At 58.4% G+C, this 15,919-nt stretch overlaps 3 protein-coding genes across 13 annotated transcripts in view; all 3 read right to left on the bottom strand.

Annotated features, from left to right (window-relative positions):
* Positions 1 to 2,333, bottom strand: part of LOC132003962 (uncharacterized protein C17orf113) — a 52,479-nt gene extending 50,146 nt beyond the window's left edge. For 8 of the 9 annotated variants that reach the window (XR_009400374.1, XM_059379928.1, XM_059379929.1 and 5 more), the window contains exon 1: positions 2,226 to 2,333. The gene's annotated coding sequence lies outside the window, so the exon portion shown is untranslated. Of the gene's footprint in view, positions 1 to 1,792; positions 2,079 to 2,225 lie in introns of those variants that run through there. The other variant, XM_059379924.1, reaches the window with a different exon arrangement.
* A 1,634-nt stretch (positions 2,334 to 3,967) lies between these two features.
* DHX58 (DExH-box helicase 58) lies at positions 3,968 to 12,150 on the bottom strand. 2 transcript variants are annotated; one of them, XM_059379001.1, is made up of 13 exons: positions 11,962 to 12,150; positions 11,645 to 11,812; positions 11,241 to 11,442; positions 10,672 to 10,862; positions 9,857 to 9,973; positions 9,150 to 9,276; positions 8,805 to 8,996; positions 7,977 to 8,233; positions 7,329 to 7,478; positions 7,079 to 7,240; positions 6,181 to 6,371; positions 5,028 to 5,124; positions 3,968 to 4,749 (listed from the first exon to the last, which is right to left on the bottom strand). In XM_059379001.1, exons 2-13 carry the CDS (start codon positions 11,810 to 11,812, stop codon positions 4,564 to 4,566), a joined length of 2,040 nt encoding a protein of 679 aa, XP_059234984.1. In that variant the 5' UTR covers positions 11,962 to 12,150; the 3' UTR covers positions 3,968 to 4,563. The 2 variants fall into 2 exon arrangements, with proteins under 2 accessions (XP_059234984.1, XP_059234985.1); XM_059379002.1 differs by having other exon boundaries at positions 12,012 to 12,150.
* A 654-nt stretch (positions 12,151 to 12,804) lies between these two features.
* The window catches only part of KAT2A (lysine acetyltransferase 2A), an 8,031-nt gene continuing 4,916 nt past the window's right edge, over positions 12,805 to 15,919 (bottom strand). For both annotated transcript variants that reach the window (XM_059378964.1, XM_059378965.1), the window contains exons 12-18: positions 15,031 to 15,141; positions 14,485 to 14,628; positions 14,119 to 14,233; positions 13,991 to 14,027; positions 13,848 to 13,911; positions 13,647 to 13,731; positions 12,805 to 13,529 (exon numbers count right to left, since the gene is read on the bottom strand). In XM_059378964.1, the coding sequence (XP_059234947.1) occupies positions 13,336 to 13,529; positions 13,647 to 13,731; positions 13,848 to 13,911; positions 13,991 to 14,027; positions 14,119 to 14,233; positions 14,485 to 14,628; positions 15,031 to 15,141 (750 nt within the window). In that variant the 3' untranslated portion in view covers positions 12,805 to 13,335. The remainder of the gene's footprint in view (positions 13,530 to 13,646; positions 13,732 to 13,847; positions 13,912 to 13,990; positions 14,028 to 14,118; positions 14,234 to 14,484; positions 14,629 to 15,030; positions 15,142 to 15,919) is intronic.

Raw genomic sequence — 15,919 nt, 5'->3', positions numbered from 1 at the left:
TGTTTTTTTTTAAGATTTTATTTATTTATTTGACAGAGAGAGAGAGATCACAAGTAGGCAGAGAGGCAGGCAGAGAGAGAGAAAGAAGGAAGCAGGCTCCTCACTGAGCAGAGAGCCCGATACAGGGCTCGATCCCAGGACTCTGGGATCATGACCTGAGCTGAAGGCAGAGGCTTTAACCCACTGAGCCACCCAGGCGCCCCTGGAGAATGTGATCTTGACGGGGACATACAGCCTCTTCTCCTTGGCCTTGCTGACCGCTCAGCCCACAGGGAGAGGGCTGGCCAGAGGGGGATGCACGCAGAGCCCTTGAAATCACCCAGTGGGGACACAGGCTCTCCCTCCCCTGCTCAGGTTTAAGGGTGATTACTAGAGCCAGCCTTCCCCAGCAGCCTCCAGAGCTCGGGCCAGGGACTGAAGCTGTCTTTCCATTGGAGGGCAGCTTGGACAATCCCCAAACAGGACTTTTAGTCACTTGTATTATTTATCTTCCTGGAAAAATTTAGTGCAGCTTGATCCCAACTTGTAGATTTCTGGTGGCAAGGAGGGCAGGGAAGGGATGGCAACAGGCTTTTTTTTTTTTTTTTTTCAGTTGGGTCTCTAAGCCACTCTGTTCTCTTAAGGCATAGCCCCAAGTGGGCTCCGGCTGCCAGTGGCCCCTGCCCTGCTGGGCACCCCCCTTCTTCTCCAAAAGAGGAGAGGGGCCCTGGGCAGCCCAGATGGGTCTAGCTGAGATCCAGGGACCAGCAGGGGGCAGGGGCTAGAGGGGTGGTGGTGGTGAAGGGCATTGCTCTCTCTGGCCAAGTTTAAAAAAAACTCTGCCCCCCCCCCCGCCCCCGCAGATCAGCTTTGCTGTCCTACATGCGAGGGGACACTCATACTTGTTGAGCTCTCACCAGGCGCCAAGCACTATGCTAAGCGCCCTCCCTGCATATTCTCATTTAATCCTTGCGGCCACCCTATGAGTTGGGCTCTATTATTATCCCCATTTTACAGGTGGGGAAGCAAATTCAAAGAGGTTAATTAAGAAACTTGCCCAAGGTCACACGGTAGGTACAGGTGATAGAACTCAAGTCTAACTGACCACAACAACCCTGCTTTTTCCACTATAGCACACTGCCTCCCAGAAGCAAGAAGCGGGCACAGAAGCAGAAGGGATGAAGGTCAGATATGAGAAAGAACTTCCTGACAATGATAGCTTGTGTGGTGGAAGAAGACAACGGAATGGGGAAACTAGACATACACAGGAAGCCCTCCCACCTCCGTTGGATTTCCATCTGTCTCTGGGCTTGGGATGATCTCTAGAAGGTCTGTGGGGTCCTGGCTGGATCCAGAGGGCTCCATCCTGACCTCCCTTTTTTCTACAGTCTGGGGTCCTCTGCTCTACCCCAGCCCAGCACCAAGGCCCAAAGTCTGACTCTCCTTTGTGGCTCTGAGCATGACATCTGAGCTGTCGGCCCCAGACCTCCTCTTCCAGGAAACCCTCCTTGAGTACTAGGAGGCAGAACCCCTTTCCTACAACCCCAACCCCAGCATGGAGCCTACAAATGCACTCGCAGGAAGACTCCCTCCAGTGATCACCTTTTCCACCTGGCTCTGGGACATGAACACAGAAAAGATACAGGCAGTCACCAGGCTCTCTGAGCTCCCCAGATCGTCTGAATGATCCCTGGGCTCCCTCACCCCAACTCACCCACGCATAACACATATTTGTTACCCAGGTGTAACAAACGATGCGGTTGCCCCGGGCTTACCAGAAAACCTGGGTCCCGGCTCAGCTGTGCACTCTTACCTCGTTTACCCACAGAACAGACGATGTTTGGGTCACCCCCATCGATCCCTAAGGAAAGGATGCCGCACTTGGATGAGGCCCAGAGAACCCAAGTCAGTGAGTGGGTCGTCACCAGGAGCCTTGCAGTCAGTACCCCCAACCTAATGCTCTCCAGAAAGCCACGTGCCTAATGCCCGGCTCTGTCCCTTCTCACCGCTCAGAGCCCACCGGGACATCAAGGATAACCAGCCGGGAGCCTCCAAACTTCTCCAGAGTTTAGTCCCACCCGCTAGCTGCCCAGCGTCCCTGCGCAGAGCCAAAGGGTTGTCCTCGCTGTCCCTTGGGGTCTCCCAGTCTTGAGACCAGGGCACAGGACAGGTGGTGGGGGCTGCCTTGTTCTCCCCGAGCTGCCCTCGAGGTCCTCAGCGTGGACCAGTCCGCGTCGCTGACTTACCTGCAGGGCAGAGACGGAGTCCGCCGCGGCCACCTGCTCTCGCAGCGCTCCGGAGCGCGGCGGCTTGGGGCTGGCCGGGGGAGGGGGCGGGGCCCGGCTCGGGGGCGGGGTCCGGGAGGGGGAGCTGCGGCGGAGCCCCTCCCTGAGTCGTGGTTGGGCCGGGGGGGCGGGTTCATTCAGGTAGGCTGGAAGGGAGGAGAGCTTCAGGGCCACTGGGGAAGGTCTGGAGCTCTGGCTTCTAGAGTGTTAAAAAGGTAGGTTGCCTGCGTCCTGAGGACTCCACGAACCCCCCTGCTTCGGGCAGCCTAGCCCACATGGCCGGGAGGCCGTGGGTCCACATGAAGACGCTTCACCAGAAAAAGAAAGCTTTGGAACCTCTCGTGGCCTGAGTTTTCCCTTCCATCCTAGCTCAAGAAAGCTCTCCCAGCCTGGCAAGGTGGGTGCGAGACAAGTCACCCAGTATAAAGTCAGGGCCCCCCATCCAAAGGGCAGCGGCATAGGGGTCCAGACCACTGAGAGGACCATTAGGTGCCCAGGTCGTCTTTAACCTCCTCCAACCCTCCCTGCAACTCTAGCCCCTGCCCCCCCCCCCCCCAACGCCAGCTCAAGCCCCTCAGCTGTCACCGTTTAGCCCTGGAATGACAGGCGTCCAGACTCCGTGCGTCCAGCCGCATTCAAGGCCACTGAGCTTAGCACCCCTGGGCCCCTGCCCCCCTCCCTCGGCCCCCAGTCGCTAATTTTATTGACCTGTAAAAGGCACGTTGTTGGCAGGGGAGATAACTGAAGGCGAAGTGGGAGCGGCGGATGGGCAGAAGACAGGCCCCAGGAGGCGGAGATGTGACAACAGGGAGAAGGGAGAGTCCTGGAACCAAGGCTGAGGGACACTGGAGACTAGGAGGAAGACCCCTAGGGAAAGGGATACCCTCTGGGGCGACGGAGACCAGAGAGACTGGAACTGGAATTTCAGCCTCCAATCAGACAAGAGACAGACCGGAGACAGAAGGTGCTGGGGGAAAGAGAGGGCTTCGTTTCCCCGTCTACCCCTTAGGCAGGACCAAGGATGTAGCAAGAGGGAAGGGGGTTAGATGGCAGGAAGGACCGCCATCCTGCTCTCAAATCTCTGCCCTAGCCCCCTCCCTTCCTCTTGAAGGTGACTCCTGCCTGCTGGGCCTCTTACTACAGAAATAGCCCTTTCCCTGAAGAATCAACCTAGATCTTGCCTTTCTTTCTCTTCTTTCTTGTTAAAATGAGAACAGAAAATTTAGGCCTTTACCACTTCCCCCACTCCCATGCCTATCTGAGCACCATGCCTGCAGTCCTGGATCTCAGCCTCTCCCCAGCCCGGGGAGGTGGCCTGGGGGTTAGGGGAAGACCGAGGGGGCGCTGCTGGGGTTGGAGCCTCTAAGGGGGGGGGGGGGGGGGGGGAGGGGCGGCTCACCTTCTGGATGGCTCTCAAATTTAAACTTGTGATGTGCTCTCCAAATAATGTTACATGGGAACCATAAAGAGGGGTGGTTAAAAAACAAAACAACTTTAACATTAAAAATAGACCACAAAGCAGATCAGGGCTGGGGAGGGGTTACTTGGGAACAAGGAAACTTTTAAGGGTGATGGCTACGTTCATTATTTTGATTGTGGAGGATAGGTTAAAATTTATCAAGCTGTACGCTATGAATATGTAGTGTATTTTATGTCAATTATACCTCAACAGATCTATTTTTTAAATACATCTTTTTTTTTTTTTTTAATTTTATGTATTTGAGAGAGTCCAAGATAGCAAGAGAGATGAGTGGGGAAGAGAGGAAGAAGCAGGCTCTCTGCTGAGCAGAGAGCCCTAGGTGGGGCTTGATCCCAGGACCATGAGATCATGACCTGAGTTGAAGGTAGACACTTAACCAACTGAGCCATCCAGGCACCCCCCCTTTTTTTCTATAGCAATTTTCTACTAGTTTATTTTCAATTTATGAGGAGCCTCAAAAAATAGAGGGGAAGGAATGTTAAGGAGTCAAGGGAAACCGTGTTCATTGCTAGTAGAGTGTGGACAGCTTCCTGCCTCTGTTTCCTCTCCAAACCCTGCCTCTATCCAGTGCATTTGAGTATCTGTGGGTGTGAGGGGGGCTTGGGGGCGAGCTGTGGTCCCCGAGTTGCTTCCTCAGCGTGGGAGTCTGAGCCAGCTTGGGCGCCCCAGGTTCCTCTGTGGCTGGTCAGCATGGCACCCCCAAGCTGATGACTCAGGCTGGAGGGGCTGGGCCCCAAGCTTGGCCAGGGGGAAGACAGTGGCTTCTGCGGACTCTCCTGCCCCCTGCAGGCGGAGGTGGGCACTTCAGTGACAAGGGGCTCATTCCAAGGAGAGGTCCGCCAGGTTCTGGGTGCAGTGCTGCAGGTAGTCAAAGTCAGGCACTGGGAAGGGCACGCGGGACCACTTCTTGGCCTGGACTCTCCCCCGGGGCGTCTGTAGAAGCATGCTGCGGACCCGGAGCGCCGGCAGCTTCACCGACTTGTAGATCATCTGCAGACCCCAGGCCTGAGGGTGGAACAGGGAAGGCTGGGCTGGGGTCACTGTCCTCAGACTGGGCTTCTCTCCTCAAGGTAGGGGATCTGTGAATGCACGGCCTGTGTCTCCCACCTCAGAGCTGTCTCCGCAATTACATCGTGGGCTAAGCTAGCAGTTCAACCCTTTTCCTCCAACTGGGGGCTCCTGAGGGGGAGCAGGAGGGTGTCCTGATGGCAGAAGGCTGGGCCTCCTCTCTCAGACTAGGGATTCTGAAGACTGGAGTTGAGGGCTGAGGCCTGAACACTTACCTCCCCACAGTTCCTGCAGTGAATGGTACCCCCAGGCTTCCAGTCCTTGAAGGTTCTGTCAATGACCACAGCCCCCCGGGATACACTGTAGTAGATCCTGGAGAGGAATGGGAGTCAGTCCTCATGCCCTCCTGCTTGCTGGGCCTCGGGCTCTTCTGCCGGCTAAGAGGCACAGAGACTCCGCAGAGCCTGGAGCTCTGCCCTCCGGTAAGTTCTGCCTGTGCGGCCTCATTGTGTGCCCTCTGCTTGGGCTCAGGCCTCAGCACTACACACCCAGATGATTCTAACCACCCTACCCCCGGTGCCTCTCCCAGCTCCACCTTTCCATCCCAATTCATCACATAACTGCCAGGGTGACCTTCTAAAAATGTAAATCTGACCTTGACACTCCCTTGCTCAAAATCCACCCAAGACTCCTCTCTGCCTGTGGGACAAAGGCCAGACTTTCAGGCCTGAACTTCACGGCTCTCCCCCGGCCAGCCTGTCTTCTTCGGGGTCTCAGCCTTCACGGTCCTTCCCACACGAGCTAGCCAGAGGCAGTGCTCGCAATCATCCCTGCCTCAGCTCATCCCCCCCCCCCCGCCCCCGCCAGCCTGATCCGTCCTACAAGAACTCCTTAAAATGCTGCCTCCTTAAATGAGAGAACCTGGTGTGCAGAACCTTGGCCCAGGGGCCTGGCACACAGGGGCTCCCTAGTAAATACTTAATTAGCGGATGGATGGATGGACAGATGGAGGATGGGGGAAGGTTACCCTCAAGGGGACAGAGGATGAGAGGGTGATGCTTCAGGGACAAGCAGCCCCTCTGTCTTCAGAGTAGGTGGGACTGGATGGGGAGGTGTGTGGGGACCCCAGTTCGTGGCCTCTCAGCATTTGGTGTCCTGAACGGCAGTGCCTGCCCAACCACCCAGTGGCCGTGGGAGCCCGGACAAGTCACTCTGCCTCTCTGAGCCTCTGTTTGCTTACATGCGAAATGGGGCAGTGATAAAACCTGTCCAGCCAGCCGCTTGAAAATACAGACTCGGTACTTGTCAAAAATGCCCTTTCAGCTCCCAAAGTCTCAGAGCACGCACGGTCTGGATGGGAGGCGTTCTCAGTCCCCCACCACGCCCCTCCCTCCCTCTCATCCTGCCAGCCCCTTCCCCTGGCCTCACGAGAAGTTGGGGTTCACGTTGACGTGGTGGGCGTCCTCCACCTTCCGCAGGTCACTCCCATGGCCCACGGCCACCATGCAGTTGACACAGAGGAGCTGCACCTCCTCGGCCGAGAACTCTTGCCGCTGACTCTCCCGCTGGGCTGCCCGGGCTGCCCGCTTGACCAGAGCGCCCCGCTGCAGGTCCCGGATCTGGGGTCAGAGGGGACACCAGGCACACCAGGCAGAGCTGGGGCCTCACAGGCCTGACCCCTGGAACACTCTCAGGGTCTAAGGGCTCCCGAAGACCTCAGATCATTAGTACCCAGAAGGAACTTCCCTCCACCCTCCCTGGAGCTTCGAGAAGCAGGTCTGTGGAGAAAAAGAATAGGGACCAGGGGCAATACTGGGAGCAGGGACAATGCTGGGAGTAGGGCGAGCTCTGTTGCCGAGTCTCTGCCTCCTCTATGGAGGATTTTGTGCAAAGCTGCTTCTTGGACTGTAACATGGGGCATCACTAATAATTATGCTGGGATGATAGGGATCCACAGGGACCGTCCTGGGTGAGGTTGGACAATGGTGACCCTGCCTCAAGGGAAACTGATTTAACTCCTGGTTCTGGGCTTATTTTGTGCACATGTCTTTGTTTGTTTCCCCCAAGCCTGGTGCCAGAAGCGCTGTAAGGCAGCCCTCACAGATACATGGTGACATGGCATCTTGGAGAAGGGTCATTGCCTTCCCAGGAAGCCCCAGCCTTGGCCTCTACCCTCCCTGCCATTCAAACATTCCCAGGCGGGCCACATCAGTCCCCAGGAAAGGGGGGGCAGGGGGCGTGTGTGTGCGCGTGCAGCCAGAGGCCTTGCAGGTCAAGTGCCCTCAGCCCCGACCCCCAGCCCGCACGGTGTGCAGACCACCCAGACCTTGGCCTGGTACTCGGCCTCGTCCATCTCCTGCACGGCGGCCACAGCCCGCTCCATCAGCCTCTCCAGCACCTCATTGGTCAGCTCCCGCCGTAGCTCCCGACTGCCTTGGGTTGCCACAAACGAGTATTTGCTCTGACCAGCCCGGGCGCGGCCCCTGGCCTGAGGGAGGAGATTGGGCGCTGCCTTGAGTGGGCCTGTGGTCCCACGAGGACCTTTGAGGGCTGTTGGCAACACAGGGTTTGCGCACCTGGACCATGGAGATCTCGTTGGTCAGGAGCCCGTAGCGCACCACCACGTTGCACTGGGGGATGTCCAGTCCCTCTTCCGCCACACTCGTGGCCACCAGGAGGTTCAGGGTGCCAGTCCGGAACTTCCGGATCACTTCTTGCTGGTCTCTCTGGGGTGGGGGAGGAGCAAGAGGATGGGCACCAAGTGGTTTGCCTGCCTCACCTGCCTCACCTGGTTCAAGAGTTTGCCCCTTTTCCGAGGGAGCCTGAGTCTCCACCGCTACCCCCAGCATCTTGCCCGTCTTGCCAGGTGACCGACCACCTAACCCCTGCCTCCCCTACAGACTCTTAAGGGCCTGCACCTGTCTATGGTAGGAGGTAGCAGGACCTATTCTTCTCCAGCAAGGGACTCCAGACCTCTGATCCTCTGTCCTGAAGACAGCACTTACCTCCTTCCCTGCAGATCCCCAAGCGTCAGCCTCTCTGTGCCCAGGGATCCCCAAACTAGGAAAGCCCTCAGTACCGGGGATCTCAGAGTGCACCCCTCTCCCCCTGTTCTCTGCCTTCTGTCTGGGGAAACCAGGCCGCCACAGCTCCGTGAAGACTCTACCCCACCCCTCTCCCCTAAGAACTCCCCCAGTGCCGGCTCCTCTCCTCAAAGCCCACACCTGGGTCATATGGGTGTTCTGGCTGCTGTTCCCTGCCCCGATCAGGACGTCAGCCCTGATGTCCATGGTCTTCAGGCCCGGCTGCTGCTGGAGCCAGAGCAGGAGGGAGTGGACGCTCTGGCGGGTCTGCGTGAAGATGATGCCCCGGGGTAGGTCGTCGCTGCCCCCAAACTGCTCCCGCAGGATCTGTTCTAGCGTCTCCAGTTTTGGGTTCTCCGGGCTGCATGTTGCCAGGTGGGCCAGCTCATTCTTGTAATCTGCCAGAAAGGCCCAAAACAGAGGCACAGGCATCAGGCCTGGAGGTGGGCAGGGCAGGGCGGGAGAGGGTGTGGCTCACAGGGACAGGAGTAGAGGGAGCCTGAAGCTATCTGTTCCTGATTCCCCCGGAAGGGCCCCAAGACAACACTCAAGGACACGCTCTGCCCCCCGACCCAGCCTGACACCAGGGGCCTACAGTACAGAATTCTTTGCAGACACATCTCTGACCTCTGCTGCCCAGGATGAACTCAACCTCAGGTGTTCAGAAAGGTCCTTGCCCCGCCCCTCAGGCTTGCTGAGGCCTCTTGCCTTAAATGCCACTCGCTGACCACCTCCCTTTCCCAGCTTCAAGGTATCACAACACCCCAGACCTTCAAGAGACAGTCCCCCCAACTAAATGAATTCGTTTTCATGTCTATACAAACCTTTAAAAATAAGGGCATACATCTTTTGTCCTATCCAGGTCCTTGACTCTCGGTTAGAAAAACAGGGACCCAGTACCCTCGTTGGCCCCTTGCCACCTTGCGCTGGCGCCGGGGTCCCGTCTAGTCCAGTTCCCGCGGGTCTCACCATCAAACAGCGCCAGCAGCCAGCGCTCGGCCTGCAGGATCTGGGTCTTCGTGGCGCGCTCCTTGTCGTAGAAATCCCGCAGCGAGTCCAGGGCGTCTACAGCACGGACCGTGTCGTGGATGAGAAGCGCATCGTTGTAGCGCCGCAGGTGAAGAGCGTAGACCCGGCGCTCCTGGAGCCCGGCCTCGGCCGCTGCGGGAGGGATGGAAAGGCCTCAGGGTCTGAGCGGCCACGCCCCTCCAGGCCTTCTCCCGCATTAGACTCCGCCGCCCCGCGCCCCCTAGGGGGAGCTCCGCCCCGGCAGGTCCCAACCTCCAGGCCCTCCGCGCCGACCGCCCCCCTTACCAGCCTGGCTCAGCTCCACCACCTGCTGCTCGTAATTCTGCGTCCCGAAGTCCCGGCTCAACTCGAGCATCTCCAGGCGGTTGTGGATTTGGTCCATGAGTTTCTTCAGTGTGTCCCCAAATGGGTCCTGGAGGGGAAGAGGGCGTGAAGGGATTCCCATACACCTGGGGAAGAGGGTGCAGGGTGCAGCCTCGAGCACCCAGTGAGGGAGCTGATCTGCGCTTGAAGCCGCATGGCTCCTGCCGCCAGGTCGGTGTTTGAGAAGAGGGAGCTCAGAGAGAAGCCTGCCGGGATATGGAGTCCCCATCTGGAGGCTGGGGTCCTCCAGCTCCTGCGTGCCCTTGACCTCTGACCCGGGGACAGCAATGTCTAAGTCCTTATGCAGCCCTTGTCCTAGCAGACGCCAGACAGTGTCTACACCACAGGAGAAAGCCTCAGCCTTAGGTGTAGGGCCGGAGGTGTAGGGTTTGCAAAGCATTCCACAGGGTCTCTACAGATGCCCCAGAAGGCATCAGGGAGTCAAACAAGAGGCTGTGGGCACCGGCTGGAGCTTCCCCATTTCACACAACCGACAAATAGAGGCTCAGAGAAATAAGCAAGTACCCGGAAGTCCCAGAGCTCCAGTAGGTGGAGTCAGGGCTCAAGGTCAGGTGCCCTAACTTCACACCAGATGCCCCCCCCCCCCCCCCCCCCCCTCCCCCCCCCACCTGGGTGCGCCTGTGGCAGAGGTTGTACTGTTTGCAGGGCTGAGGCCTGAGCTCCTGCAGCTGGGGGCGGTAAGTCTGCGGTGACATGATGCGCCATGTGTCCAGGTTGGCACAGAGCTGGGTAAAGACAAAAGGGTTCACTCGAATGGGGGACAGTCCTGTGAGGACAGTGGGCGGAACTCTGAGACTGGTGAGGTCCCAGCGGCCCTGGAGCAGGGCCACCGGAAGTGGGGATTCACTTCCTCAACAAATATTTATTGCTCGCCAGCTCTGTACCCAGGGCTGTTGTAGGTAGCGGGGATCCAGAGAGTCTTATTTTGGAGTTGGGGAGACAGATGATAAACCAGTGAAGCTAGCAGAATGGGAGGGTTTCGGGCAGTATTAATGAGCTCTGAGGACAATAAAATTGGCTGGCTTGTTAGGGTGCAGGGGAAGGTTCTGAGGCGGTGACATTTAAGCTGTTCCCTGAGTGACAAGGAGGAGCCAGACAGGTCAAGTGCAGGGGGAAGGGCATTCAGGGCAAAAGGAAGAGCGAGTACAAAGGTCCTGAGAAGGACCTGATATGCTCAAGATCCAGAGAGAAGGCTGGTTCAGAGTAGGCGTGAGGGGAGGGTGCCAGAAACTAGGTTGGAGAGGCAGGCTGGGTCCATGGAACTTTTGTAAGCCCCGATAGAGACGGCAGAGTCTAATCTAAGCACAGTGAGAAGCCACTGGAGGCTGGAGCTTGTGTGCCTGGGAGAGCCTGGGGAGGGCATGGGGCAGGTGGCGGGGGTGGCGGGTTCTGGTAGGGGCAGGGCCACGGGGGCCAAGCTGACCTGCAGGATGTGGTCGATGGCCCCCTTGAGCGTGGAGGCCCCGCCAGTGCCTGGGGAGGCTGTGAGCCCCAGCACCTGGGGCAGGGGCCGTGTCCTCTGGAGTTTATGCTCTAAGTACCGGCTCAGGATGACATTGTAGACAGTGTCTTTGTGCGTGTGGTGACACTCATCCACCATGAGCAGGGAGAAGGCTGGGGACATGAGGGGCAAGGCTGTGACCTACACCCGCAAAGCTCTTCCTCCCCCATAAGCTTTTCTGAACGCAGCCCCCACAGGTCATTTCTCTCCTTCCTCCTTTCTCAACTTGCACCGGGGCTCTGGAGAGCAGCCTAGGCAGGGGTGACTTACCTTCATTTTACACATTAGTAACTGAGGCTCAGCGGGGGTGGCTCGGGGGACTTGCCGCAGATCCCACACCATAGCCAGGCTGACTTCCCTGAGGGTGTATGGTGAATGGGGAACCCCTCACTCCCACCAAATGTCCCACAGCTTTACTGGAAGGGGTGTCCTGGGGGCAGCAGGTAGGCTGCCTCAGGTGTGTACCCTTGGCCCTCACTCACAGCACTCACCATTGAGCTCCACGTGCTCCTCCTCCTCGGGGCTGGTCAGCGCCATCTGGAGAAGCTCCGCTGTGCAGATGATCAGGTCATGGCTCCGGGCCAGGTGGCCAAAGCCAGCTCGTGGCCCCATATCCCCGCTCAGGGTTATAATGGCCCAGCGTCTGTCCAGCATGCGGCTGAACTCCTCACAATGCTGGCTCACCAGGTGCACCTGTGGACGGAGAATGAGGTGAGGGCAGGAAGCTGGACGGGCGGCAAGGTGACCCCCGCCCCCCCCAGGACTGGGCTGGGGACAGGAATGGGAGAAAAGTCAGGTGAGCTTAGAGGTGGCCACAGCAGCCCCAGAGTTCCTGACGGGCTCTGGGGACATCTGAGATGCTGAGACCCCTCCGAGGGGAGTGTGGGCTACTCACCCTGTTGACTAGTACCACCACCTTGGCTCCGTCCACAGTCTCCAGATGCCTCTTGGCCACGTATGCAGCTGCCCGGGTCTTCCCAGCCCCCGTGGGCAGCCACACGATGATATTCTTGCCCTCCAGGGCAGGCATGATTACCTCCCACTGGTAGGGTCGCAACTCCATCTTGAGAATGGAAGGAGACTCTGACCCCTGGCCCACCCAGCCCCCTCCCAACTCCCAATCCCCCCCCCCCCCCCCCAGAGCTCAGTCTGGGCCCGAGACCACCCCATCCCCGCTTGAGGGAGGTGGGGCAGGGCAGGGCAGGGATCTACCTGGAACCTGATCCGGCCAAGACAGGAGGCAGAAGTAACACAAACTCTACCTGACTTCTGCCCTGTCGGGTTTTATCTGCAACACCTGCCAAGGCTGCCGAGGCTGCCTAGGCGAGGGCCAGCTTAGCTTAGCCGGATGCTGACACCCTTGCCGATGCCAGTGCCCCTGGTCGAAAACAGAAACTGAAACTGAGGGAGGAGTCAGCTCCGGCAGAGTTCAGCCTTAGGAATCTCCCTTCTCCCTTTCCCCTTTCCCCCTCCCCCAGCAAAGCTGCAGGAAAGTACCCTTTCACTCCTCCTGGGTCCTGCTGGTCCCTTCCCCAACTGCGCAGTCTCAGCCACCCAACCCCGACCCCAGTTTTTCGAGCCAGCTGTAACCATGTACACCCAGTCCAAGGCGGCTGGGTGGAGACTGGGACCCCTGCAGCCCCCACACCTGGACCAGGAGCAACCAGGAGCAGGGAGAAGTGGGGGCTGCAGCCCACAGGTGCCATCACTGCAGAGGTGCGGGACTAGGCAGGAGGCTGGTGGGGGAGGGTAGCCCCTGCACCAGTGGAATTTTTCAAGCGTGTACTTATTTGAGAGAGAGCACGTGCCAGAAAGCAGGAGTAGGGGGGAGTGGCAGAGGAACAGGGAGCAGCAGTCTCCCCGCTGAGAACAGGGGTTGATCCCAGGACCCCCGGATCATGACTAGAGGGGAAGGCAGACACTTAAGCGACTGAGCCCCCCCAGGTGTCCCATCCATCTGAGCTTTAATAGGTCCATTTCTGCAGGAGGTCCAGGCAGGAATGGGGTCAACCTGCCAAGGTTGGGGGACCCTACCAAAGAAACAATCACACAGAGGAAAAAAAAAAGAGCTTTATTGTTCCCTCTGAGGGATTAATGCCAGGAAATGAATGGTCCCGGGACCCCCACTCCTGGGGGACAGACAGAACAGTGCAGGGTGAGGGGAGAGGCATGGCCCCTCCAGTCCCAGTTGAACTTCAAACACTGAAGCCCCTCCCTCACGCTAAGATGTGAGGTCCCCACCCTCAAGGAAACAATGGGCTGGGTCAGGTCCAGAACTCCAAGACTCCACGGCTCTGTGGGGACAGGGCTGGGGGGCCCCTGGGGCCGGTCAGGGCTTATCCTCTGGCCAGCAGCCACTTGGGAGGGGCTGAGCCCCGGACCCAGGAGACCCCTCCCCAAGGTCAGATACAACGAAAGCTGTGTGTGCAGGCAGGGGGCACCCGCAGTTCCAGGAAGGGCCGCAGGGCTGGGGGCTGGAGCGTCTGGAGCTGAGAGGCACCAGGCCGCCAGGGCCGCCTCCTGGCCATCGGATCAGAACCCAAGGTGGAGACATTCCAGGTCAAGGCTGCGGTCCAAAGCCGGAGACTACTTGTCAATGAGCCCTCCCTCCTTGAGCTTGAAGTAGAAGAACTTCTCCAAGGCGCTGGCGCAGCGGCAGTACTCGCTGTCCGGGGGGTTGTACTCGCGGCAGTTGGCGATGACCCGCTGCAGGTCGGCCACAAAGAGCTTGCGGGTGACGTAGTAGCGGCTGCGCAGTCGCTCGGTCATGGTCTTCAGGTCTGGGGCGGCGGGACGTAAGGGCACAGCTTTAGGAGGCTGGGGAGGGCAGGGCCGTGGGGCCCAGGGAGGTTTGGGGGCAGGGGCAGGTTTGGGGAGCAGGAATGGAGCGTCCTCACCGATAGGGAAGCGGATGACCTCGTAGTAGTCAGGGGCTTCTGCCTTCTTCACAGGCTCCATAAAGGGCCAGGCACTGGGGTGTGACTAGAGAGGAAAGTCGAGCTGGAGCCAGGCCCACGGTGCCCTCCGCCCGGCTTGTGAGTACCACCCACCCCAGCCACTGGCGCAGGTGCCCCCGGAAGGGAACCTGGTCTCCCCACCTTGATCTGGGCCAGCAAGTTTTTGAGGGTTGTGTAGAGCTGGTCTGGATCCTTCAGCTCCTTCCTGGGGCAAGAGATGCCATGTCTGAGGCCCTGGGTCCTTCTGCCTCCCCCGACACCCACCTCCTCCACACAATACTCACCCCTTCTCCTTCCCCAGTGGTTTCCAGCCCGTCTCTCCTGCAAAGTGGGGAGTGGGGAGAGCATCCCTAAGAATTTGAGAACACACCCCTAGTAGGGTGCCCCTTCCCCCACCAAGACCCCTGCTCACGAATGCCGGGGACACTCTCCACGGGGATCTGCCTCACTCCCTCCTTGAAGCAGCTGAGCCCGGGGTACACCTTTCGGATCTGGGCCTGTTTGCGCTCAATCAGCTTCTTGATGATCTGAGGGAAGGCAGGGCCTGAGAGGCCAACTCCAGCCCCAGCAGCAACCCTCCCCGGGCCAGAGGCAGAGGCCCTACCCCAGGCACCTCACCTCCTAACTTCCCTGAGAGGCAAAGCAAGAACCAAGATCCTGGCCCACGCCCACCTCACAAGTGCACATACGTGTGGCACATATCCACACACGTGTGCTCACCCCCCCATGCATGTGAAAAGTCCCAGGGCTGAGTACGTGCGCACGCGCACACACACACCTCCTTCTGCTTTTTGATGATGTGAGACAGCTCTGTGTAGGGGATGCGGGGATTCAGCTCACACTCCATCAATGTTGCACCCTCATAGTCCTTAATGTAGCCCAGGTAGCGACTCTTGGGCACTTTGATGTCCTTGGAGAAGCCCTAGGGAGTAGACAGTCACGACCTGACCCACCAGCAAGGCCCTTCCAACTTGAGTCACCCTTCCCCCAGAAGCCCCCTGAGGGGCCGTGCAGACCATGTCCCCTTCTCCCTGGTTCTGGGATCACCTTCTGTGGTAGCTGGTGTGCAGGCGGGGGGCTCTGTATTGTGCGGGCTCAATTAATCTGTCCCTGGGAAGGCTCCAGGTCAGCTGCCCCTCCCAAACCACCCTCAAGAGTCTCCCAGCTCTTCCAGCCTGCCTACAGGTCCCTACTCTTCACTGGGGCAGCAGCGGGAGGCAGGCAGCTGGGCACGGAAGACTTCCCTCCCATCCCCACCAGCAGGCTGGACAGGATGACCTCTAGCCCCAGGCAGCAGTCAAGTGTGGGCTGAGGCTAGGGTCACCTGCTTTTTGAAGTAGCCGATGGCATACTCGTCAGCATAGGTGAGGAAGTAGAGGATGTTGTGTTTGATGTGATACTCCTTCAGGTGGTTCATCAGGTGAGTCCCATAGCCCTGCGGGGGAGGGGAGCAGGGCTTAGCAGGGGAGCCTCGAATGGAGAGAGCAGACTGCATAGGAAGTAGGGGCAGCCAGGGGACCCAGGACAGGGAGGAGGAAAGGCAACTGGCAGAAGAATGGGAGATTGTGGGGAGAAAGTGAAGGACACTGGGTTTCTAAGCGCTTACTCAGGGCCTCGTGTGGTGCCTGGGACTTTACAGACCGCCTCTCAAGTCAGTCCACGAGGTGAGTATTTTTATCTCCATTTCCCAGAGAACAAAACCCCAAGACACCAAAACCTGCAACCCAACTATGTTAACGATGTTAGGAAATGTGTCCGAAGTCAGACAGCCAGCCATGGTAAGGCCAGGACTGAAATCCCAACCAGGAAGTTGCGCTCCCCATGTCACTGGTTCCCAGTTCCTGGGCCTCAGAGTGAGGGGGGAAGGGGAAGAGGAATCACAAGGGCCCTACTCATTTCAAATCTGAACCCTAAAGAGAGAGTATCTCCCATACAGGTCAAGACCGAGTGGCACCATGCAAATCTGGCTTACAGAAACCAGGAGAACTGGGAACCCTACCAGGTTCTGTTATGCCAACTTAAGACAGAACCCAGGACTATCACCCAGCACCAGGATAGTATAAAAACTAGTAACTCCTCAGTATATGTGAATTTTCCGGTGTTGAAAGAAATTCAAATTCATTTAGAAGTGTTATTGGGGGGCGCCTGGGTGGCTCAGTGGGTTAAGCTGCTGCCTTCGGCTCAGGTCATGATCTCAGGGTCCTGGGATCGAG

This window comes from Mustela nigripes, chromosome 16 (genome assembly GCF_022355385.1).
Source record: "Mustela nigripes isolate SB6536 chromosome 16, MUSNIG.SB6536, whole genome shotgun sequence".
Taxonomy (NCBI): domain Eukaryota; kingdom Metazoa; phylum Chordata; class Mammalia; order Carnivora; family Mustelidae; genus Mustela; species Mustela nigripes.
This window is presented reverse-complemented; position numbering and strand designations above follow the sequence as displayed.